Here is a 26,920-nt window from a genome sequence, read left to right on the forward strand (position 1 = left end):
TTAATGGTATGAACAGCTCATTTAAATGCAGTTTACTTTGGCGCGAGGCCCTCAAATTACACGCTGATGTACTTTTTACTCAGGAAACACATTTTATAAGGGATAAACATCCAAAGCGCTCGCACCCTAAATTTCCACATCTTTTTTTAGCCTTAAACTCCGATAGGAAAAAAAGAGAAGTATTAATTGCAATCAGCGACTTGGTGTCATTTTCCCAATAAAATCTGTATTTAGACTCCTTGGGTCATATTATAATCCCAGTCTGCAAGATTAAGAATGTCCCTTTTACTTTAGTAAATGTATACTTCCCTCCTAGTGCTGCCTCTGAAGTACTGGAGGCCCTTAATATGCCAAGACCCCCCAAAACCCCGGGCTCAGATATTTTTTCTAATGGCTATTATAAAAAATATTTTTCCCCTTTTGACCCGATATTTGGTATCGGTGATCAATGCGGAAACAGGTAATGGTGCTTGCCCTTCAGAAAGGCACTTATAGTTACTTTACCCAAACCCGGCAAGCATGCTACTTCTCTAGCTACTTCTTGCGCCATTTTCTTATTGAACGAGAATGTTAAAATTTATGCTAAACTTCTAACAAACTATTTTTTTCTATTCTCTTAATGTTGGTCACTGCAGATCAGGTAGCATTCGTTCCACATAGACATGCCCCAATGGAACTCGCCAGAAAAATAAAAAAGTTATGCTTTTTTGAAAGTTGGGATACCAGAAATGCAAAATGTGATCTCAACATGAACGGGGGTGTAACTATAGGGGATGCAGGGGATAGGGTTGCACACGGGCTCTTGAGCATCAGGGGGCCCATACGACCTCTCTTCTCCATATAGGGAGCCCAGTACTATGAATAAAGCATTATATTTGGGGGCCTTGGTACAGATTTTACATTGGGGTCCAGAAGCTTCAAGTGCAGCGTGGTTTAGGTATAGGTACGGGTACAGATGTAGGGGGGCGCCCCAGCTGAACTTTTGCACCAGGGCCCCTGAGCCTTTAGTTATGCCCCTGAAAAGGACCATCAATGACCCTTGGTTGTGAAAGGGTTAATAAAGTAATGTGTATTTTGCAAGAAAAAAAAGCCATTTATCAAAAAAGGAAGAGATATAGTTCAGGATAGCCTTTGTACCGGGGTGGGCATACCATATGTGAGCTCCTGTGGTTAAGGGGGCCCCACTATTGTTTTACAACATAACACTTTCATGGAAGCTAATTGTGCCCATTGCTGAAAATTACTGGTATACCGACTCCCCATGGAGGACGTCTTAGACAGCCAAGAATGATTTGCTGCTTACTGTATGGTGTTCTTGTACAGGGGTCCTCTGCTGTCTATGTCATGCTTTATCCATATGTCCTATTAGTGATTCACATACTGCGGAGTCTGCCCGACAGGATCACACATTATGAAGTACACGGAGGAAACATTTTAGAGGTTTATGTGCCTGCATTTATCAGAAAAACACTGAGAGAATATGAAATATTTCATTTATATTTAATCTGCGGCTGAATATTTGCTTGTGAGCAGCTGGGGACATAATAGCTTTCAGATTGTGTAAATATCAGACTTCTACATACATCTACTTGGAACTTGGTACAGTGTTAAAATGCTAAAAAAATATTAGCTGGCATTTAAATACTATTTTTAATCACAAATTAAATGCTGTTTTTCTAAAGTAGCCTTAAATAGAAGTGCGGTGAAATGTGCAGCTATTAAATAGCATAAAATGGACGGGGAGCACGTCTCATTACATAAAACACTCTCTATGTAACAATGTAAACTGACATTCAATGTAAAGGGGATATCTAGTTCATAAAATCCAGTGGGAAATGCCATATTAGTAAAAAAAAATAGTGAGGTAGTTTGAGAATCCGACCTCTATTTTGCATCCTGTACAAGGGAATGGAAAATGGGTGAACGACGGCAGCTACACTAAAGAGGAGAACACCAGGTATGTTCTCAATACATACTGCATGTGTGGCGACACTATTACTGCGCATCGGGAGTCAATTTAAGAGCCAAGCTGTTTTGTTTTTTTCACTTTTTTCGTTTTTTTTTAAAGAGGGGACAATCTAAGAGCCATAACTTTTTATTTTCCATCTACACTGTATCCCAAGTTATTATGCACATGCCATTTTTGTTTGTTTTTTCAAAAACAGTATGTGCATGATTATTTTTTTTTTTCAACGGTTATATCACAACGTGGATGTTATGGCAAGTGGAATTCTGGATAATTACGATGGTTTTATTTATATTTTGAAATGAGCACAAAGTTATTCAGACTTATGCTGAATTCAGTTTTTGAACACATAATGACATTCACATCATTTCCAACATAAATCCGTTATTTGCTGCAGGCACGGATAACTTTGTAAGAAATAAACACACCTTAAAACCAAATGTTTATATTTCCAGATAAAATTAAATATGGATATATGAGCCCTTCTTTCACATAACTTGGACAACTCTCTTATCCATTGAACTTGTAAGTCCATGTATAGTTTCTGCTTGGATTTCAATAGATCAAACTTGTCAAGTACAAGGCCCGCAGCCTTATTTTATGTGGCTCACCATCTAAATTAGAGGAGTTACACTCACCCAATCTACAGTGCCGCTGCTTAGTCTGTGACCGCTGACATCTAACCTCGGCGCAGACGCCATGGGTGCAGTGTGGAGTCAGTGACCGCTGATCTCTCCCCGCCGGCGTCTGCACCAGCGGTCACAGACTCAGCAGCGGAGCTGCAGGCTGGGTCAGCGTAAAGCCTCCAGGGATGCCGCCTAGCCAGAGGTCAATGGGGGGTTGTTATTGGCCTCTGGCTGGGCAGCATCCCTGGAACTACTATGAGGGCCACCACTACCATGGATCATTCCGACTTTGACTGCATCCAGGATTTATTTTGTTATGGTGAATTAATTATAAAAAGTTGAATAATTTTTAATGAAAATAGGGTTGACTTTTTGTGAGGCTTATTTTTCTATTAAACTCTGTTATGCTAAATGTTCAATTTTTTTCATCCCGCTAGGGGGACTTGAAGCAGAGCTAGCTTATATAATGCTTTAGAACAAAAAATATTCCAAAGCGTTATTGCCTGGCAGAGTACATTGACAGACAAACTATTCAGGTACGCCTCTGCCTTGGCCTAATAGGCTGATGCTTGTAGCATATTTGGGTGCCTTTGTTAGGCCTCCCCCCATTGCCATTGTAACCCACTGACACTCCCTGATATTGTTTCTGGATGCCAATGGAGGGAGCATCTGCCCTCTGTCTAACATCCTACAATTGTTATTGACCAGGGCATCTAAAAGATTAAACAGCCACAATCAGAGCTTTCTCTGATCCCAGCCATTACAACAGGAGCCTGGCTATCAGGGTGCTTTAATATATGGTATCCCATGACTTACATTCTTCAAAGCATTGAAAAGTCTTATAGAAATCTATCAGGGAAGCATGGGTCCTTCCCCTTCTGTTCTCTCAATATTTGGTTGATACATTGGAAAGGGGAAAGGCTTAGTTGTACGTTGCAGACAGATATCACTACGCACCAAGCACGTCCTAGTGGTGGCCTCAGGCAGCCAGAATTTAATTAACCACTTAACTCTAAGGGTTCATTCAGACGCACGTGTTTATGTGCATACATAGGTGCGCACAAAACCGCGGGTCTATTTAGAACCATTGGTTTCCCATGATGTGTTCACATGTCCGTGTTTTACAGGCGTGCAATCACACGCAATCAGCCAATAACATTGCATTCAATGAATGGCTGAGTGCTGCCTGTGATTGGCTGAGCGCTGTGACCAATCACAGGCAGTACTCAGCTGTCATTCAATAGTAAGTGTTTATCTCATTCCAGTCCTAGATTCACATCTAAGCAGCTCAATTGTATGGTATGCTGTAGCTATGTCTGCCTACCTTCTTTCCTCTTCACAGACATCTGTGGGCAGCAGCTGTCATTTACCTTTTTGTGCATGTGCTTCTGTGTACAGATCTCATTAGTACATAATGCAGAATGAGTGATCAGTGTGTGAAGCAGGAGGGGAGAATGAAGAAATTACTAATAATAAGAAACAAAGTTTCAATGTTTAGTTACACTTTAACTTTAGGTAGGGGATTTGGATATCAGATAAATGGACCTCCCACTTCTATTTAGATTGAAAAAAAAAATAGCGTTCCGAGGGTGGATGTTCACTTTTTTCCCTTAATATCCTTTCTTCTCATTACAGCAGTGAGTTTAAATAATCACATAACAGTATAAGACGTAAGATATTGCTATCTTTAGATAACAAGGCCATTGTATGGCAGCTAAACAGGGGTATGTATGAGTTGTAGGAAATGAGGTCCTTTCTATTGTTGATAATTACTGTATTATAATAATAGAATAGCGATATAACAACTCTAAATTACAATACAGCAAGGAAATAACGCTTTTAAAAGCGAAGCTGATGAATTTATAAATATATTTTCTAAATATATAAAATTCTGCACATTGTATTATCACAGTAGGAGAGGCCTGAATAAAGCAGTAATTGTCCATTAGCAGGTTTTCTCACAATAACTGCTGGATGCTGTATATGCTAAACATAGTTTATTTGGTTTAGTTCAGAATTGTGGCTAAATCTGTAAAATACAGACTTGATTTAGTGCGGCTGTGCAGACATGACCTCATAAAATACATAGAAGTACAGATGTAGCAAATGTTAACTTGTTAAATTGAGGCGCTATAATGAGTTAACAACAATGCTGCAAATCGAGATATCACAATACACCAGTCATGTTAACGACTGCTACAATGTAATTGTCTTTGGGTACTGATTACATCATCAGTCACTGTACAAATCTTTCCAGTGGTTTGCTGCAATGTATCAGTCTGGAGTTTAGGCAGTATAACTCTTAGAGCATTGTCTAGACTAGATACAATTGTGTCTTGTTCTCAGCGGAGAGCAGGCTAAAGGCTCCTTTAGACACAACGATTCTCGTTCAAAGTTCGCCATCTTTTGAGCGATAACCATTGCGTCTAAATGCACGGACATTGTGCTGTTTTCGTGCACGATTCGTTCCTCGCTCAATTCTAGTTTTCTAGAATTGAATGATGAACTCTTATCAGCGGTGCAGGCTGTTATAACAGTCGGCAGCACTGATAAGATTCTTTCAGCTCGTGTCCTGCTGGTAGTTCACAGCGGAGCTGTAAGCATAGAGAACAATGCAGCTGTTTGCTTATGCAAAACAGCTCTATTGTTCGCCGAGCGATAGTGGCGGTGTCCCACTCTGCCTGCATAGCTCTTTAGTAGCTAATTAGCTACTATAGACTATACAAAGATGATCGCTCGAAACTGTCACTCAAATGTCGTTTGAGTGATTTTTGAGCGATCATCTTTCAGTGTAAATGGGGTCTAAGTCTGACAGCAAACCAGTATCTCGGAAAAAGTAAACAACTGAAACAAAAAGTTAATTAGAAAGTTGTAGAACCGTTCATTTATACATTGAATTAATAGGCACTGCACTTTCAATACAATTTGGAATATATTTTATTAGAGGGGAAAAAAGTGTCCTTCTCCACTTATAAAGCTCCTTTCCTCCCCCCTCCCCCCAAACAGTTCACTCAGATGGACTAGCAGATTATTAAGAGATCAGAATACATATTGCCCATAAAAGTCTATGGAGAGATGAGGAGGATCCAAGTGAAAAAGAAGCAGAGAGACTCACACAGAGATGCTGCTGTCGGTAATAGTAAATGTTTTAGCTACTCGAATCAAATCTACACTTTTTATGTACTACTGTATAATGTCTTCTACTCTGCATATGAGGGATAGGAGAGCAGGATCTCCTCTTTTTTTCTGTTGTTTATGGGGGACATAAAAGCAGCCCATCATATCAGTTTCAACCCATCAGCCTATGGAAAACTGAAAATTAGAGATGGAGCCTGCAGAGGGAAAATCCAATAAAAATTCCAGGATGCAAGTTATACATCCCATACATCCCATATTTTATTTTCAAGTACGGTGTGCAACGGGTTTCAGCGCAATGATGTGCCTTTCTCAAGCACGATGCTTGAGAAAGACGCATCATTGTGCTGAAACACGTTGCACGCCGTACTTGAGAATAAAATATGGAATGTTTAACTATTAAATGAAAGAGGCCAGATCTTTATCCCGATCCACCGAGCGCGTAGAATGTTTTCTTCTTTTCTGTATTTTTATCTTTATGTATGCATTCCCTCTGAGGACCAGTGGGCGTACTGTCCTGGACGGCTCTCCGAACTATTTGGATCAGGATGGGACGAAAAGTGTGGCTATTATTCATACACAGCAAACCGTGACAAGAGGTGCTGGCGGGTAGCCCTCTTACGAGGAATTCCCGCCCAGCACCAGGTGAGTTCCCCTTTTTTTCTTGTTCATATTATAACAGAAACTGAGCTGATGTCACCATAGTACAAGGCGCTGTTCACCTCTTTCTCTTATCTAAGATACAGGTTATATAATGGTCAGCAGTAGTGTTCATCCTCATGTACACACACAACAAGACAGCGTATTCCGAAGAGTCATCTGAAACTACAAGTATGTGTTAAGCTTTAATTGTATAAAACCGGAAAACCTTTTAAGTAAGTAACAGCTTAACGATCAAACTCAGTGCACTTCCTTTGTATCATGTGAGAGCTAACATAATTATCTTAGTAATGCTCAATTTAATGTATTCTCTTCTGTTACCACGAGAAACATAATATTATTGGACTGAAAAAAAAATACGGTTTTAACTACAACTCCATCATTACCAGGCCACTCATATTTTTCTAATTATAAAACTGTCAGAATTAAATGTAAGATCATTCTCTAGAAATAGCTTTAATTAGAGAAAAATAAACTAACGGAAAAAAAAACAAAAAACTTTAATTAAGTTTTGCTATTCTTTCTTTTGACATATTACCATATTAAACATTTAAACGTAGAATAATACTGCTGCTTATAAGAAGTGCTAACGAATATGCCATGGCTCCCATGTATTGAGAGGGTTAAGAGAATAAGGAGTTCTAGAAACTTCTACAACAATGTAATTAAAGCCTTTCAATCCTACAAATATGACAGATTTCACCTCATTTGCATAGGGCATCATTTTTGTATATTCAAATGAATAGTATTATTTTCTTAGCTGGGTCTTAAATCTCATTGTGCAAAGCTTTCACATGCTCAATGCGATATCGCTGCGATATCGCCACGAGAAAATGGCAGCGATATCGCATTGTTGGTCTGTGTGATATCAGTGTTTTCTCACAGCAATATCGCGATTTTGTGCCGCTACAAGGTGTTGCTTCATTCTAACATAACTTTGTTTATTCCCATATTACCACAGTGATTTTTCTTCATTACAGGCAATGTGAATGGTGGCGTTATCTTAAGCAGAATGTGTTGAGATCGTCTTTATGTCAGTTGAACGAAGCACACCTGTCATCTTGGCATGTCAATGCCACCCAACCAGATCTCCCATTACTCACAGTGCAGTGGCCAAACTTTTTTCTAAACTCCAAGAAACAGGTTCTGTTGCTGATAAACCAAAATCGGGATGACCGAACGTCAATACCGATAAAGCATTAGGATTCCGCCTTTCCCCTTAGCTTGTATGCAAAATTGGATTCTGAATGGGTGTTTCCACACTTTTGAGACACCGTGTATATTACCACTATAGTATATTGCATTATGTGCATTATACCTTAACTTTATCACAGAGTTTTGTGGACATACTCTACTGTGAATCGGACATTAGCCATGGAGATATTCCACAGCATGCAGGGTGGAACATTTACCGAGGTAACTGCCCAACAACCAGCAGGTATCCTTTTCTAGTTAATGGTACTAGCTGGGTGTCAGACAGTTGCTTTGACAAACAGCCCATGCAGTGGTGTCTCTCCAAACCAGACGTTCAATTGGGTGGAGAAGTTTGCATGCAGAACCCCTTTAATGTGACATCACTGTGTATATTATCTCTGTGCTGTGACATCACTGTGTATATTATCTCTGTGCTGTGACATCTCTGTGTATATTATCTCTTTGTTGTGACATCACTGTGTATATTTTCTGTGTTGTGACATCACTGTGTATATTTTCTGTGTTGTGACATCACTGTGTATATTTTCTATTTGTTGTGACATCACTGTGTATATTATCTATTTGTTGTAACATCACTGTGTATATTTTCGATGTGTTGTGACATCACTGCGTATATTATCTCTGTGTTGTGACATCACTGTGTATATTATCCCTGTGTTTATTATGCCTGTGCAGTGATATCTCTGTAGTCTTTATGCAAAAGCTGTAATATCACAGCGAAAGACTCAATCTGATTGCTGATTAGCATTTTCAATGTGACATACCAAGGACACAATGGTAAAATATGAAATAAGGGCAGAATACATTTAAGGCCTGACGTAGAAGATCTGTATATACATTCAATCCTAAAAAAATCTGATACATGTGTTTCTGGGAAAAAAATTTGGAGGGGCATGTAATTTTGCATATGAACCCATCTGACCTTTTGGCAGGAATCCCCTGCTATTTTTATACATCGGCCCAGGAGAGATTAATATAAAACCTAAAGCTTAGAGGAGATTTTATTTATTCTCTGGGAAAATAATCCAAACCGTTATTAAATAGAAACTCAAATACACACAAGAACGAGATGAATGATATCTGAATGATAAAACAGAACTTGGATACGACCCCTACACATGAAGTCACCCATGACTCTGCGTTCTACAGCAAATGTCACATCTTGTTATTAGTACTAATGTGCTGCGTAATATGTTAGCGCTATATATAAAGCTTATTAGTAAAGCAAAATTACAGCTTTCACCATCATTTACTCTTCTGGTGCCATTCTTTCATTGAAGACAGGCTCTTCCATATTAGTTGGGACATACGGATATCAACCTGGTCATGAGACAGAGGCAGTATGAGCTAGAGCTCACCGAGCCTATCCATATAATAATAATAATAATAATCTCTATTTGTATAGCGCCAACTTATTCCGCAGCGCAGGAATAATAATAATATATACTATATGGTCAAACATTCATATAGCTGCTGAGAAACGGTATCGCTAGCCAAAGACTCTTCTGGCTGCTGATCTGAAGCCGGTCCTGAGCTGATCAATTTATCGTTAAATTTAAAAAAGATTATTTTCAACAACAGCCAACACAACAAAGGCAAGTTGCTGCTTTAGGGTGCGTTCACATGAAGCAGAGATGCTGCAGAAAAATCTGCAGCATTTCCGCATCAAAAACTGCACCATTGCTGTGGATTTTGACTCGGATTCAGCTGCAGATCTGCAACTAATTTCAGCTACAGCTAGTAGAAAGGAGATATACTTAACAAAACACCACTCCCTGCAGTAGCAGTTCCAGGTGCAGGCAGTGAGTGGCGCTCTTGGTGGCGGCAAGGAATTGCACTTTGTTAAGTATTTTTACTTCCTCCTGTTTAATACTAGCTGTAGCTGAAAGGCTGAAATCAGCTGCTGATCCACTGCTGAATTCACAGCCCAATATCGCACTTTCCACCATGTAAAAGCCCCATGGATTCGAAGCGTTTTAATGTGAAAACAGCCTCACATCACTACGGTAAATCCCTTCATCCCCGTGGGGTATCACTTCCTCCCCACAGGGATGAAGGGATTCCTCCAGCCGCGGCTCGAGAGATTCCTCCAGCCGCGGCTCGAGAGATTCCTCCAGCCGCGGCTCGAGAGATTCCTCCAGCCGCGGCTCGAGAGATTCCTCCAGCCGCGGCTCGAGAGATTCCTCCAGCCGCGGCTCGAGAGATTCCTCCAGCCGCGGCTCGAGAGATTGCTCCAGCCGCGGCTCGAGAGATTGCTCCAGCCGCGGCTCGAGAGATTGCTCCAGCCGCGGCTCGAGAGATTGCTCCAGCCGCGGCTCGAGAGATTGCTCCAGCCGCGGCTCGAGAGATTGCTCCAGCCGCGGCTCGAGAGATTGCTCCAGCCGCGGCTCGAGAGATTGCTCCAGCCGCGGCTCGAGAGATTGCTCCAGCCGCGGCTCGAGAGATTGCTCCAGCCGCGGCTCGAGAGATTGCTCCAGCGGCGGCTCCAGAGATTGCTCCAGCGGCGGCTCAAGTGATTGCTCCAGCCGCGGCTCCGGAGAATCCTCCAGCCGCGGCTCCGGAGAATCCTCCAGCCGCGGCTCCGGAGAATCCTCCAGCCGCGGCTCCGGAGAATCCTCCAGCCGCGGCTCCGGAGAATCCTCCAGCCGCGGCTCAGGAGATTCCTCCAGCGGCGGCTCAAGAGATTCCTCCAGCGGCGGCTCAAGAGATACCTCCAGCGGCGGCTCAAGAGATTCCTCCAGCGGCGGCTCAAGAGATTCCTCCAGCGGCGGCTCAAGAGATTCCTCCAGCGGCGGCTCAAGAGATTCCTCCAGCGGCGGCTCAAGAGATTCCTCCAGCGGCGGCTCAAGAGATTCCTCCAGCGGAGGCTCAAGAGATTCCTCCAGCGGCGGCTCAAGAGATTCCTCCAGCCGCGGCTCAAGAGATTCCTCCAGCCGCGGCTCAAGAGATTCCTCCAGCCGCGGCTCAAGAGATTCCTCCAGCCGCGGCTCAAGAGATTCCTCCAGCCGCGGCTCAAGAGATTCCTCCAGCGGCGGCTCAAGAGATTCCTCCAGCGGCGGCTCAAGAGATTCCTCCAGCGGCGGCTCAAGAGATTCCTCCAGCCGCGGCTCAAGAGATTCCTCCAGCCGCGGCTCAAGAGATTCCTCCAGCCGCGGCTCAAGAGATTCCTCCAGCGGCGGCTCAAGAGATTCCTCCAGCCGCGGCTCAAGAGATTTCTCCAGCCGCGGCTCAAGAGATTCCTCCAGCCGCGGCTCAAGAGATTCCTCCAGCCGCGGCTCAAGAGATTCCTCCAGCCGCGGCTCAAGAGATTCCTCCAGCCGCGGCTCAAGAGATTCCTCCAGCCGCGGCTCAGGAGATTTCCCCAGCCGCGGCTCAAGAGATTTCCCCAGCCGCGGCTCAAGGGATTTCCCCAGCTGCCGCTGAAGCGATTTCCCCAGCTGCCGCTGAAGGGATTTCGCGAGCTGCCGCTGAAGGGATTTCCCCAGCCGCTGCTGAAGGGATTTCCCCCACCGCAGCTGTCACAGCCATGGCAGAGGATTGCAGAGTTCTCCAATTGCTTTCAATGAGATCGGGGCTGCTACCGCCCGCCCCATTGAAAACAATGGATGATATCATAAAAAGATAGAACATGCTGCCATTTTTTTTTCTCGCAACATCGCATGAGTGAAAACATCCCAAATGTAAAAGAATACATTGAAATTCAGTAGCTTCATAATTCTGCATTTTCACATTGCGTGAAAATCACGCAATTTCTTGCCCTGTGAAACCAGCCTTAGAGATGGAAAATCCCATCAAGACATGGTGGTGAAATTTTTAATTTTGTGAGACCACTCGGCTTGATGTATTGTACAGTGCCCCTGATCTTCCCAAGTTATAAAGTTGTCAGGAAATATTTTATGAATAAAAATGTTCCCATCATAGAAAAAATGTATTAATTACTTGCTTTATAGCATTCATGTCTAAAATTAGGAAAGAGCTCCAAAGTCATTAGCAGAACACAGGAATTTTCAAAATTCAACCAGGAAATCCTATCAAAAGTATTTCCACATTGTCAAACCTATATGCTCTTGAGGTGCTCTACTATCTGACCCCTTAAAAGGGTTGTCCCACCAAAACAACTTGTCTGATTGGTGGTGATCTGACTGCTGGGGCCCCCATCAGTCAGAAGAACAGGAGTGTTCCTGTGTAGATGAAGCAGCTGTTACAAGTTCACAAGTGCATTTAAATGATAGGAGCTTGGATGCATAGAGATAAAAACTTTCTTCTCTCTTTATTCAGTATGTGCCCATCATAACAAGGAGAATACAGACGTCCTGAGGACACGTTTCGACCTTCTCAGGTCTTGATCACCTCACCAAGTTCACACTACCACTCCATCATCTCTCTGGGTCTGTGGGTAGGTGATAAGTTGTTTTGGTGGGACTACCCTTTTAAGTTTTTGAAAACCGTTCAGTCATTTCTTCATTATTTATCCTTTTTCAATAATGGAAAATGTGATTATAGTCCCAATAGACTCCTAAAGACTATGAAAACCTTTGTGCATGAAAAATCAATACACACATGCATCTTACCAAGTCCCTGCAGAAAAAAATGATGCATTTATCAATGTTTTGCATTGAGTTTTCCTTCTTATGCATTTAGAAAGCCTCATACCTGGTTTGCAGTATCTCATACATTCAAGTTTCAGGTTGTGGAATGTTCCCAGCACTGATCAGCTGGACATTCTCATGCAGGAGCTCCCCCTCCCATCTCCTCTTTCAGAGGCTATGTAACATAAGCATGGCCCCTCAATACTACACAGCTATCTCTCCATCTATTTCATCTTCTCTCTAAGTAGATGCTGCTTCTGTTCTCTCTAACTGCTGAGAAGAGCAGAAAATTCACCTGGAATTAATTACAGCCCGCAGCAATAGTAGCTTTCTCTGCTCTGCTCTCCTCCACCATTCCCCGACATGGTCATACAGCCATCTGTAACAGTAGCATTCTCTGGTCTCTATCCTCCTGATCTCCGCCAAACTATCTCCATATGTTCTACCCTGTAAATCAACGTACAACCTTCAAAAGAGCCTTGAAGCATGAGTCAGCTATGGCTATGTTCACATTTGTATTAGGGATTCCATTCTGCTCCATTATGAGAGCAGGAAAACTGAATCCCCTAGCAGAACAATACAGTTTTATGGTTGAACGGAACGGCACCAAACAGATCACATTGACTATAATGGGGTCTGTTTGGTTCCTGTTATCCTTCCCAGATCTACACTGGAGGCTCTGAACTAAGCACAGATGTGAACAGAGCCTTAGCAAGTTAAACCAGTGACCAGCCAAACTCACCTATAGTTGTTGCTTCTTTATCAGTACATGGTAGGGATCTTGTTGGCTGTGCGAGATGCCGTATGTACTGCCCTTCGGAAGATAGTGATTCTCAGAAATGCACTTTAAAAAAAATTGTGTATCTGCTGCAGATGTTTTATGGTTTTCTCATAAGCCTTTCAAAAACGGACCAAAAAATTGCAGTGACAACCCTGTCATATTTCATTATTTCAGATGGGATTATTTTAATTACTGCTGGGACAGCGCTTACATATGGCTAAGCCTCCTTAGTAAACACTAAAACAACAAAGGGAGCTATAGTTTTAATGTTAATCACAGATGCAAAGATGCTGTTCCCTTGATCCAAAGACTTTTTGAAACAATTAGAATACTTTGTCCCATCTGATTTCCATTAAATAGAATTTTATGCAGAACAATATTCTGCCAAACACAATTCTGAGGATCATTTTTTGTTTTTAACAAGAAAACAAAGAATATCAACAAATACTGGTTATCGCCCATATCAGCCAATTTACACAGCTTGTTAGTAAGATATCACTATTCCAATCAGTACCTGTCTAGATTGGGGTTTGCAAACTAATTGCATTTGTCTCAGACATATACAGGGTCCAATTCCTTGGAAGCCAATTAACTTGTTACTATGTTTTACGAGAGTGGGAGACAACCTTGTACCCAGAGGGAACCCATATAAACTCCATGCAGATGTGGCCCTTGGTTGGATTTAAACCCAAGAACCCTTTGAAGTAAGGCAATGGTGCTGTCCATATAATTACTGATGACCTATCCTTGGGTTCCCTGTTTTTTGGGATTCCCGGTGATCACCTGATAGTCTGGCCTGCTGTCAGTGCAGCGAAACAGGACATCATCGGAGGTGGAAGAAATCGGAGCTGCAGCCTCCTATCACACATCCGGCACTTCCTTCTTCAACACCAAGGTCAGACGCGAAAGTGTAATAGGAGCCATCAACTCCCATTGATTTCAATGGTAGTGACCCTATGACGCTTCCTACTCCGAACCCACTCCTGGCATCCAGCTCTGCTGCAATGACAGCGGGCCAGACAATCAGCTGATCGCTGGGGATCCCAAACAGCAGGTTCCCAGCGATTAAATATTGATGACCTATCCTAAAGATGGGTCATCAGTAGTATTTGTCTGGAAAACCCCTTTAAACATGAAAAAGGCTAGACTCGTGAATAGTAGAAAGTAAAGGGTTATTTCAATAATGTGCACATATCCACAGGACTATCACCTACTTCGAAAAGGGGAGTCCAAAGACTCAGTTCCCCCGATACACGAAGGCAGTACTCCGCATGGACTACCTTGGAGAGGTGGCTATGCTTCATTGAAGATCTTGGGAGTTAGAAAAAAGTTGAGGAAACAGTGCCGAGTTCTTTCTGAAAATTCCATAGACTTCTATAAGGTGTGTTGCAAACCGTCCATTGTTTTTATGGGGATCATATGACTTCTTAATATAAAATGTACTTGCTTTCATCGCTACAAGATCACTGTCTTGCTGCTTTTGGGTAAAAAAAACTTGTGTGCAGGTGCAATAATGTAAGTGACGGGCACCCCGTAAGATTAACATAAGAGGTGAACATGAACAAAACTTGCAAGAAATTCTTTTACCTTAACTCCTAAATCATAGAGGAGCATTGAAAAAAATGTCCAACCATGACAAAGTCTGTATAAGTGCTAATACAGAAAAGAGTATAACTGCCCCGAAAGGGCATTCATAGACTTCTATAAGATCTTGCCTACCTCTGAAGGTATCCAATTTGATATGTGCTATGTTATATCTAATGCCATATTACACAAGTATTGTCCCCTTAAAGCGCTGCTTCCAGGGGAGAATCATTTTGTCATATGCTATTGTAACAAGCACCATCCGGTGGCTCATAGAGTGCCTATGGCCATGTTGGATGGCGCTGCAGGGATTCTATGGGCTGTCATGCAATATGAAACTTGAAGAAAATTAAAAGACATGTAAGAAAGGAAATAAGACATATGGTAGACGTGTCTTAGGTAAGGAAGTGTTACCTCCTGGAGGTGTTCTTCCCTGGACATGAGACGCTTTTTCAATTCACGCTTTAGTCTATCAGAATGTGAAGTGTTCTACCGCTGCCTTATTGTTCTATTAGGACGATGCAGTGTGTTTTGTGCCGTCAATCAAGCAGCTCTATAACGCCGACTCTTCGCGATGAGATGAGGTGCAAATGTGACAACACATTTATTGCAAGACTGCACTTTGTGTTCCCATCTGCCAGTCATGCGCTATTCTACTTTACTACATAGCGAAATGCACTGACCCTATCATTCTTTGAAATAATCTTTAATTATACCTCATAAAACTTGGCAGAAAATAGTCTCTGTGGGCAAGAAGACTTCTTAGACAGTGGTATACAAAGCAGTTATTTTCTGCTACATTAAACTAATGCAAATGGCTGATTATGAACATAAAATTATAGATTTGAGGCTAAAAACGCAAATATATATTTCTTGCATGGTTGCGGAGATGTGTCACTTGTTTTCACTAATGCTCAGGAATTGCAACTTAATTGACTCGCTCATTTCTGAGACTTTGTGCGTCTTACCTTTAATTTTCCTGGCAGATTTACAGGAGAAACACGATGATAATTTCCATCTCAGAAGTGAAGTCAGATCTTAACCCGTGGCCTTATGTGTAACTAGGTAGCGGGCATGTAGTAACTGCTATCAAATACTATTGTGCTATCAGAAGCAAGATGATGGAGACTTCTGCTCACCTGGGACGCCGGCTTCCATCCAAAAACTTATGTCCGTTCCATCAGCATAGTCATAAAGTTGGGTTATGTTGATGGGCTCCAGAAGTTGCATGACCTCTTCCATTATGGCCCTGGCTTGTGGCTTGCCGGAAAACTGCATACCCAGTGGCATAAAGGTACCGGAGTCTGCCTCCATGACGAGGTCCATGTTGGCAATGTCTTTCTGTTAACAAAGAAATGTACAACATCATATAAAATACAGTAATATATTATAAAATACAGTAATTTGTCATTGAATGGATGTGAATCTACTTTGCCCCACACTGATTTGGCTTTTGGCTAAATCTGGAGGCAGCACTTGGGGTACCCCAGTTTTCACCCCACCAATTGGGATCTGGTCTTTGCTGCAAGTTCCCCAAGCCATTATGTCCAGAAGTAGTCTCAGTCATGTGGCAGCTGATGCTACGTTAAGGCGTGGTACCTGAGGGAGTGAACAGGGACGTAACCAGGGGCTTACCAAGGTGAGAGCAGCATATAATTCAGTATGGAAGACAGGCAGGAGGCAACGGCTGGCAAAACAGGTGCAATACGATAAACAGTTCAGGTCAGGGCTGGCAGAGAGAGGAGTCCGATAAATGTCGCCATGGTCAGGGATAGAGAAGTCAGATTAGTCAGAAATAAGCATGGGTCAGGAAAACCAGGACAGCCACCAAACACTGATCAGGGGTTATCAACGGGGGAAACAAATTGCTCCCTTGTTTAGGCTCAGGGAGGATGCCTAATATAGCTAGGGCTGACTGGGGATAGGCTGGGGACAATTTAGCAAAGTGCACACTGGCCCTTTAGGCAGGACGAAAGGTACACGCATGGGCCCTACAGGTAGAAGTGACTATGCACTGGGGGGATATGGCTTCTGCTGCAGGAATGTAAACAGTGACCAACCGCAGCAGCAGGTGAGCTAAAAGAGCGGCGCTGCGGCATGCCGTAACATAATATAATATGACCATATAAGCAACTTCATGTCAAACACGAAGAAAAACAAAGGCTTACCTGCCTTTCGAAGTTAGATATACGCACACAAGTACTGAAGGGGTTAATCGATTTGAATAACGATACTTCAAAAACTGCTAAAGAAATTGATCATGGTTCAGCCTGTGAATCCCTCCCTGTGTATTGTAACTGCCAGCAGTCCGTCAGGGCTGCTATTCTATTTAATAGGAACCATGCATGATACTGGCTGCATGTTGTAGTCGTCTTGGCAATTCTATCCCCCAGTGCGCAATTGTGTCTCTATGTCAGAGTGGGCAGGAGAGCATCCGTGGAGGCACATGGCAGCTGTCCACTCTTGAAAACCACTATTTAGATAAAATGCATGCAGCTGCCGCCGTCATTCACTGATCACACAGCGGTCATGTAGCTCCTGATAATGGCTGGCTGCAGCGGTCGGATGTCCCTGTGTCGGAACAATATTGCTAGAGCAGGAAGTCGAGGGCAGCAAGGGATCAGCACCATTGGTATAGGGGTGGCAGGGACCCAGTGAGGTAAGCCTCTTTCATGTTTAACAGCATGCCTAAGTAGCTCTCAAAATTATATTTTTCATTGGACATGCCCTTTAAATAAGTTTTCCGGAAGTTCAAAACAAATTTTTTATGGGATTAAAATAGTGTAAAATAATGAAAAATGACATATTCATCTGATTGAGCGAGTCTCCATCCAGCAAGGGAAGCGATGGCTGTACTTTGTGCATGTGACTGCTCAGCCAATCACAGGCTTCAGAGTTAATTGTTCCACGGCTTCTTATCCAAAGAGCAGCCTTTATTAGCAGAATATGAAATACTCCTTAATTACAATTATCACAAAATACCAAAAAATCTCTTTAACTGCGAGTCACTGGTTTAGTTGATATAGTTAAAAGCTCTGGAAACCTTTGTGAATGAAAAATCAACACATATCTTACAAAGTCCCTGCAGGAAAAAAAATTGTGCACTTATCTGTTTTGGTTTTTTTTGTCTGGTGGAAAGGGGGTGGGGGTTTGCATGGAGTTTTCTTTTTGATGCATTAAGAAAGCCTCATACTTGCCTTATATTTTACATTCACGTTTCTGGTGTGGGGGCATTCCTAGCACTGATCAGATGAGATATATTGGTGGTGCAACAGATAAATACTATATAGTTGTATACAATGCCATCTCTAGATCAAATGAAAAGGTGGTGGGAGATGAGGTCCACTAAAAACAGAGCCTAATTGTACTATGGGCAAGTGAGGAGGGGTGGATAGATGGATGGAGAGCTACAAGGTGCAGGATGCTAGGGCATGAGGGCTGGTGAGATGATCAGCATCTCCCCACATCTCATAACACTGTCCTACAACTCTCTCCTGCATGGAGAAAAATCCATTGACTTCAATGGAAGCTGTGGAAGCCGTCCGTGTGGGAAAATCTCCTACATAAACTTCATATTACTTTCAACTGTGAGCCTCACACAGCGCATAAGAAAAGGACGTAACATGCACCATCTTCGAGCCTGTTACGCGCATACATGCCAAGATAGTGTATGGGGATTGTCGGCATGCAGCAAATATGCAATGCTCGTGTGAGAGGGCCCTGATAGTTTTCTTGCTCCAGATGTATCACAGGCGTATCATCCTCATTTACTGCTTATGATTTGGAGTGAATGCAATAAACTATAACATATAAGATTTCCATAGACTGCACTTCCCTGTGTTGAAGACTCACGTGAACCTACAAATGACACACAATGTGCTGTCTTTGTCCCGTCACTACAGAAAACCCTTGAGCTGTCATCTGTCAAAAAATTCCTCAGTGTTTAATGTGCTCCCCTTACAGACAATGTGCTGCCTTGTTGCTGTCACTGTAGAAAACCCCTGAGGGGTCGTTTCTCTGAAATCCCTCAGTGTGTAATGTGCCCCCCTCACAGCATGCTTGCTCATGAAAGGGGAGTCACCTAAGGGAGAGGCTGAGGAACAACCTGTCAAGTTTACTCTCACTGAAGGGGTTGTGCTAAGATTTCAGTCCTCCAGTCTGCAGTGCTTTGAAAAACAATACAAGTATAGACATCAAACAATCAGACATTTTGAATGGAAACCAATTACAAAAAGTCTTCATTTCCAAAGACGCACAGACGAAAAGAAAGTAGAATAAAAGAGAGCAAAAGTATACAAAGCCTTTAACATTTAGAGATCACTTTCAGTTATTCTAAGTGTATTTGGAAAAGGTAGTAAAAAAAAAGGAAAAACTGGGCCCCCAAAAAATCCTAAACTGTTTGTTCTGCCTCTCTCATCCTTGCACACTGCTGACCAATGAAGTTGCTGCTTAAAGTTCAGCTTGTACTTAGAAGTCTGAAAAATAGAGGTGTCAGAAGCGCTTCACCATCCAGAGTCGGCTAATGACAAGGAAGTAAGCATCCCCTATCATTACTTTCTCGTTTTCCCTGGCAGTCTCATCCACCTATTTGTCGCCGCGATTGCTCCTCTAACCTATCCTTACTTCAAGAATAAAACCCTCTATATGTCACGTTAGTCTGTAATTTGGAGCCAGATCTTTAAATCACATCTCCGTATATCCACGCAGAACATTCTTCACTGGAGGATATGACAGCATATCTGAACCGGATCATGCAACTTGTACGAAAACAGTGATGCAGATTTACTAATCGCATCCAACATTTATACAACGCTAATTTAGACAACGCAGTCTGAGGATTATTTTTTACTTCTTTTTTTTTTTTCCACCCTAAAAATGGAATTGGTCAGATAACGGGTCACATTGAAGGTGGAAATAAATCTGCAATGATTCATCTTTGGCAGATTTTTAACATGGCATTTTAATAGGGGCATGTAGACTTTTTATATAAGTTCCTTGACTCTTAAGAAACAAACACTATTCTAAGAGCTTTAAAGGGGATAGATCCTCAGGATAGGTCATGAGTAGTTCATAGTCTCAGGAGCCCAACCGATCAGCTGTACAGGCGCATGCTGTCAGCACCACAAATACACCGAGGACGGAGCAGAAGCCTCAGTGTCGACCTCCATGTAGTGGCTGCCACTTGTAACTGCAGGCACGGCTCTCATTGAAATCAATGGGAGCCGTCCCTGCAGTCACAAGTGCCGGCCACTATACGGAGGTTGGTGTGGAGACTTCTGTGTATTTGGAAAGGGAAGCCTCCGCGACGACCTCCCATGTAGTGGCTAGCATTTGTAACTGCAGGCATGGCTCCCATTGATTTCAATGAGAGCTGTGCCTGCAGTTACAAGCGCGGGCCACTACACAGAGGTCAGTGCAGCAGTTTCCATTCTGTGTTGCTGTGACGCTTACAGCATGCGCCCGCTTAGCTGATTGGTCGGGGTCCTGAGTGACGGACCCCAGCTGATCAACTATTGATGACCTATCCTGATGATATTTCACTGGAAAACCTCTTTAAGTAATCACCCCAAACACGCTATATATTCAATTCCTATGGGGGTAGTTAATTTGTGCCCAAAGAAATTGTAGTGAGGAGGTAGACTTTGAGAGAAAACTTGCAGTGGTTTCGTCCCATTTGAGCTAGAGAGGCTATCCCTCTTGGTTACTCTGTAGAGAGGAAAGGAGAATAAGGTCCAAGTCCAGGAGACAATTATTACATCACAGTTCGAGTCAAGGAAGGAATAAGTTGTTTGACCATAAGCTGAATATCGTATCACAATACAGTGATCAGCTTGTGAATATTAAATGGATTTTGATAAAATACTCAGTATATAGTTTTCTGATGGACCAATGGTTTTCATGTAGGTATTTTATTATTAGGATGGTATTTGGTCAGCCATAACGAAGAACGTTTAGGTGTGTTGGAAACACGATGGCCTTCATGTTATGTCCATGCAAATGTCTTGATGTTTTTAAGGGATTTTTTGAATGAAATGAACATTTTGCAGCACAAGCTCATGAGCCGGATTCTGGCTATTTTTCCGGCTTACCCAATATACATTGTATTTCTTCCAGAGAATGTGTATGGCAGCTGTAGCCTGTAATTTTCGTATTTATAACTCAACAGCATGTGCTTTTAATATTGAACCACCCACATATTACATTCACATCCCTAATAAAATGTACAGCTCCCATACCTAAGGTAATTCAATAGAAACATAGTCAAGATATTTAACAGTAAATGAACCCGAAACATAGTGTAATAGTAAAGTGAATGCATGGACTGTGTGTAACCTAGTCATGCAATGCTGGTGAGGTCAGACAGAGGTAGGGAGGTTCATGCCTGCTGCGGACATACTGTAGGACAGGAGGTGGGCTGCATCTTCCTCCTCAGCAGTGTATGCCCTTGAAGAGTACAGTAAAATATACTAAATGACTAGAATGACAAGGGCTCCCAGCCGTTTATGCAACTTCTTGTGAGAATGGAGGGGTGTGGGGTGTGTGGGGGGGGGGGGTAGAGATGTTCTTCATTCTAGCAATTGGTAGGGATAATTGTAATCAATTATTCGACCCCCAAGGCAAATTAGGTTTATTTGCCAACTTTACAAACTTTCTGCAGTTTCAACAAACAAAGCAAAACGGTCAAAGAGAATTAAAATAGCTTGACACAACTAATATAATAAGCGGGTTCTTCAAATTCAACACAAAATGACGCTTTTAATGGCTAGTGCAGTCTCGTCATTATTCAACCCCCTGAACAGAATCCCTCATAAGAACATACATTTGCTAATTAGATGTTGTCTCAAGCACACCTGATGCAACTAATCAAGGGCTTCATTAGTTTCATCAGGTGTGCTTGAGATAAAACACATCAAATATCTAGCCTGGCTAGGGCTTTGGTGACTCGAGCTGGCAGGTACTCGCTCAGGGCAATGCTCGCTCATCACTATTCATATCTAATCCGTAAAAATAAGGAGTGAATATGGACAGAAAATACGCCAGTGTGAACGGGCCCTTCTGGTCAGAAAGCAGAAAGTGAATGCCGCTTCTTGACTGAGCAGAGGCAGGTAATGTCTTAGATGACAATGCAGCGGCAGAGCTCAGTTGGCATTGGGTAGTCGAAGAATTGCCATGGCCATCTTGCACGTATGAAGAGTGCTGCTAGGGACAGGAAGATTGGGAAGACTGTGGCACTAGGTAACATAACTTTCCCTTTGGTCCCTGGAAGAATTTTGTGTCTAGACCAAAATGGAGACCCCTTTCACATAATGTTTGGGAGATTTTATATATAGATTAACCCCTTAGTGCCATTTGATGTAAATGTATAGTGCTGGAGTTTGTAGTTAGGGACCAGTGGCGTAGACTTATAAATATATATAGGAGCAGATCTCCTAAACGTAAAGCCTTATACAGTATGATGAAAAGGCTCCGCATAATAATTTATGAGAGGAAATGTCCGCTTCTGTAACAAAACCTGATGGTAGGACCCCTTTAAAAAAATTATTTCCATTCCTGATACAATTTTCTTCAGACCTGTGTAATGTTTATTAAGAAGTAGCATTCTCCATAGTTTAGGGAGTTGACATTTCATAATAAAAGAGAAGGTGACTGCAGGTAACGGCTCATGAGACAAAGAAGGCTCGCTTGGGAAGAAGAAAAAAAGTCAATAAATTTGACACATTAACGATGCACGTGAATAAAGGATCATTCCCGCTATTTAATACAATATAAAACCAGTGAAAATATCTTGCATATCTGTATAATACCGCTTCAGAACAAAAATGCAATTATTCATTATCTGTAATTAGACACTAGATACAGTCAAGTGTTTTCCCATTCTGTCTCTAACCCTTCTGAAACCTCCACGTAACCAACATAAAAAGAAACTATAGTTCAAGTATGCAGTTATAAAGCCAAAAAGTCATTCTTGGCAAGTGTTTATGGAGCACAATTAAACATTTGTAAAGGGCACAAGTCAGAGCGCTACAACCTGAGCTCCCTATCAAAGAGATCTACCAGAAGCGTTACATAAAAGTCACTTTCCACTTTACTGCGCGTTAAAACATGTAGCAGAGAAAATGCAAAAATGCCCTAGAGTCTACACTAAAAAGACACAAAACATAACAAAAGCAAAAAACAAACACCATCACTCTTCATGAAGACCTTGTGTGGGGGCAAATCACCAAACATATTAATACCCCCAATACATATACTACAAATATAATTTCCCACTGTCATGTCAGACAAGTTATAAATATCGTTGCGCATCAGATGAGCTTCTTCTGGGGCAAGAGGCTTCGGTCGGTATTAGTGTTTCTTGACGCCACCAGAAGCTAGGGATTTGACAGGGGGAACACCCATGTCACACCCCTAGCTCCTGATTTGCTCAATAATACCGCTGATGCTGGCAGTGTACTGTCTCCATCGCTGTTTCCCCCTGCTTACTGTCTGCGGCGCAGTGCTGCCCTCCTTCTGCAGAACACGCCGCCAGTTTCACCCTTCCGCCGCTGTCTGACTGGGCGGCGGAGCTCTGGGCAGTCACTCCTCCGCAGGGCCTTAGTGTGGTGCCACTGCAGACGCTCCCCTTGCCGCTGTGTCCCACTGCTGTCAGACTGCGCGCCGGAGCTGAGGTCACTCCTATGCTGGAGCTTCTGCCGATGCCACTGCTGACGCTCCCCGCCGCTGATCAGTGACTCCTCTGCTGGGCCTTGTGCTGGTTGGCACTGCTGACGCTAACCGGTGCTGTGTTCTGCTGCTCCTGCTGTGGCATTTGCATGCCCTCAGCTGTCAGTGGGGCCACTGCTCTGCCTTCACTCCGCCATGCTTCCCCACTGTCTCCTCGCCAGCCTCCAATGATGGCACAGTGGACAGTGACAGCGCAGAAGCCAGCAACGGAACAATGGCGAGCGGCGGAGAGGTATTTCAGAGGAGCCAACAGGGGAGATAATGGCCACTCATTGTCCTGAGCAGCCAATCCTGGTGGGGGCGTTGGTTCAGGGCGTGTCTCTTGTCTCCACCTATCCTGCTGGTGGCATCAAGATACACTAATACCGCTTGGGTCTCTGCAGAAGTGATTTATTAAAGATCGCTTCAGATGTGCAGATTGGCGCAGAAATTTAGTAGTTCATGGAGCAATCTTGCAACTTCCTGCTTGAGGTAGAATAAGGCAGCCGGTGAATGGCAAAGTAAGATTGGCTTTACACAGGACAAGTATCGTCCAAATAGTCATTAGATGGGGTAGATGTAAGCAATAGCTGTTCCATGTAAACACAGTCTCCAACTGGATGATGACTAAGGGCCTATTTACACTGAAAGATGATCGCTCAAAAATCGCTCAAACGTCAGTTTGAGTGACAGTTTTGAGCAAACATCTTTGCATAACTAAGTAGCTAATCAGCTGCTAAATAGTTAATGCAGACGGAGCAGGATAGCTAGGAGAACAATGCAGCTGTTTTGTATATGTAAACAGCTGTATTGTTCTCTGTGCTTTCAGCTGGCGTCCCACTGAGAACTCCCAGCAGAATACCAGCTGAGAAAATCTTATCAGTGCTGACGGCTGAGATATCAGCCTGCGCCGCTAATAAGTCATCACTCATTTCTGGAAAACTAGAAATGAGCAATAAACGAACAGTGCACGAAAAGTCCATGAAGGCAGGTGTTTAGAAGCAATGGTTATCGCTCAAAAGACGGCTTTTGAGTGAATTTTGAGCTATAATCGTGTCTAAATGGGCCTTAAGAATACATTTGCTAATTGCTTTGTTTAAGCTCACCTAAAAATAGTCCCTAGTTAATTAATTATGGTCTGATATAAACTGGTAATCAGTATCTTTCAATGAGTAGCCAACAACTTTGCAAGGAGGCTTCCACCTATTTTGAACATTTTTCCCTCCTACTGAACACTCAATGATTCCCAAAAATACATAAATATGTGTGAGTGATTCTCGACTGAGCTGTCCCTGATGGCCTTTGAAAGAACACTCACTGCTGTGGTCTCTCACTGGTTTGGCCTTTGATGGAACACTCGGTATTGCGGTTGCTCACAGCCGGGAACGTTCACTATATATGCAAAGAAATGAATGCTCCCCTACAGCTGGTTAAGGTCTACTGGGTGCAGCAAACCAAGTGTGTCTCAAATCTCTTTTAATCAGTAGTCATACATTACAGAATGCGCTCCGCTAGAAACCAAAGAATGGAATGTCAGTTGCGAAGTAATCGCAAGACACAAGTACCAAATCTTCAGTGCCGATAGCTTCCTCACAATTACACCTGTCCACTTCCAAAACCATCTATCATCTCTAATACAGAGGTAGAAGACAGGATAGAGTGCAACAAAGCTTTGGCAACAAGAGAAGTATGGGTATGTCCTTTTCATTATACTCACAAACAGGCAAGTTACAACAGCAGGAACACAATCCAACATGGAGAGTCCCCTGCCTGACTCAAGTTTCGCTTCCACAGCTTCCTTTGGGGCATAGTCTCTCACAGCCACGGAAGGGTTATATACCATTAGCATAATCCCACCCCCAATAATAGAACCAATAATTTACCTAAACTAAAATGAAATGACATAAAATGTATAAAAAATGTACAAATAATATACATAAAACATCCACCGATATCATAAGAATTTTTAAAACAGGCACCAACATCGTCTTCGATATGTAAAACAACGTTCCCTGAAGTGGCCATGAGAGGCGGCCAATCCTTTAAAGATATTGAATTCAGTGCCCAATGTTATCCGTAATGCCCACGACAAAAAACACACACCAACCTTGTCAAAGCAATCAAATTCATTTATTATGTATGAATTACCATTCGTAAAGATAACTCCTTATGGATTCATTCTTCCAATCACAGAGTACAAATCCTCAACCAAAGACACTGGACTCCTTCCACTCATATACGCACCCAATCACGGAGTCCAGAACATCCAATCAAAAGAACCACTTCTCTTGCCAATAACCTGCTACAATAAAATCTAGTTATTCCATCTGCATCTCTATATTATTCTAGTTACCCCCAAAATAACAATAATCTCTTGTAGAACCTTAAATAGGGACTTAATACAATGTATTTCAAAATCATTGTTCAAACCCTTCAGAAAGAGATCCGACATTGTAGATCCACTGCATTTCTCTCCAATCGATAACCGCCTTGTTGCGCATCTGACAAGATTTCCAAGAGCGCTTTCCTGGGACATTACACTGTGGTCTCCGCAGATCTATTAAAGATTACTTCAGATGTGCAGATTGGCGCAGGAACTTTGCCGTTCGTAGAGCAATACTGCAACTTCCTGCTGGAGGCAGAATAAGACAACAGGTGAATGGCAAGTAAGGCTGGTTTCACAATTATCGTCCAAATAGTTGTTAGATATAGTGAATGCAAGAGCTAGCTGTTCCCTCTAAGCCTTGCCATCAACTGGGTGATGAGTCAAGAATAGAGTTGAGCGAACATACTCTGCCGAGGATCAAATCGTGTTCGATCCCGCCTCAGTTTTTTGCTCCTCCCCGCCGTGGCGTGCCTGCTTGGTCCCTCCCCGCTGCAGCGCACGTCATTGGCAAATTTTTTGTCTGGCAGGAAGGAGAGAGGGAGAAGGAGAGGCGTCGGGAGAGGGGGAGGGGTAGAGAGAGAAAGAGAGAGAGAGAGCGAGAGAGCGCGAACGCCAAGAAAAAAAGCCGGCGTCCCACATACAAAAATGCTCGAGTCTCCCATTGTAGTCAATGGGGTTCGTTACTCGAGTAGAGTTCTCGAATTTTACGAAAAGCTCGACTCGGATAACGCGGACCCGACCATTTGGGTGCTCGCTCAACTCTAGTCGAGAATTCATGCATTAGTCACTCACCTAAAAATAGTCGCTGATTGATTAATTATCGTCTGGTGCAAAGAGGTGATCATTATCTTTCAATGACTAGCCAACAACTTTGCAGGGAGGTGTGTCCCCCTCTCATTTGAAACTCATTGGTTCCCAAAAGCACGTAAATAAGTGCAAGTGATCCCTCTGTCACCCATTGGACCCCCGCGATATGATTGCGGGGTCCCGTTGGTTTGCAAGGCAACCGGAGACTTTTATATAGCCTCTGGCTCTGCCAGCTACGATGGCCTCTTTTTAAATTTAAGTTTATGTACTTTTTATTACAACACGACTGTCACGAGATAGTAATAAACAAACATACCCTTTAACTCTAGGAATCAACTTTTATTGGTTACAATTTATGCATTTTAAGCCATTTTGAGCTTTTCCAATTTTTTTTTTAGTAATGGTAGACACTAGAGATGAGCGAGCATACTTGCTAAGGACAATTACTCGAGCGAGTATTGTCCTTAG

General features: G+C 42.8%; 1 protein-coding gene across 2 annotated transcripts in view; it reads right to left on the bottom strand.

Moving 5' to 3' along the window:
* Nucleotides 1-26,920, bottom strand: part of LOC136591282 (carboxypeptidase Q-like) — a 405,344-nt gene that overhangs the window by 19,281 nt on the left and 359,143 nt on the right. For both annotated transcript variants that reach the window (XM_066588501.1, XM_066588500.1), the window contains exon 7: nt 15,696-15,897. In XM_066588501.1, coding sequence (XP_066444598.1) covers nt 15,696-15,897 — 202 coding nt within the window. The remainder of the gene's footprint in view (nt 1-15,695; nt 15,898-26,920) is intronic.

Source organism: Eleutherodactylus coqui, unplaced genomic scaffold, assembly GCF_035609145.1.
Source record: "Eleutherodactylus coqui strain aEleCoq1 unplaced genomic scaffold, aEleCoq1.hap1 HAP1_SCAFFOLD_28, whole genome shotgun sequence".
NCBI classification, from domain to species: domain Eukaryota; kingdom Metazoa; phylum Chordata; class Amphibia; order Anura; family Eleutherodactylidae; genus Eleutherodactylus; species Eleutherodactylus coqui.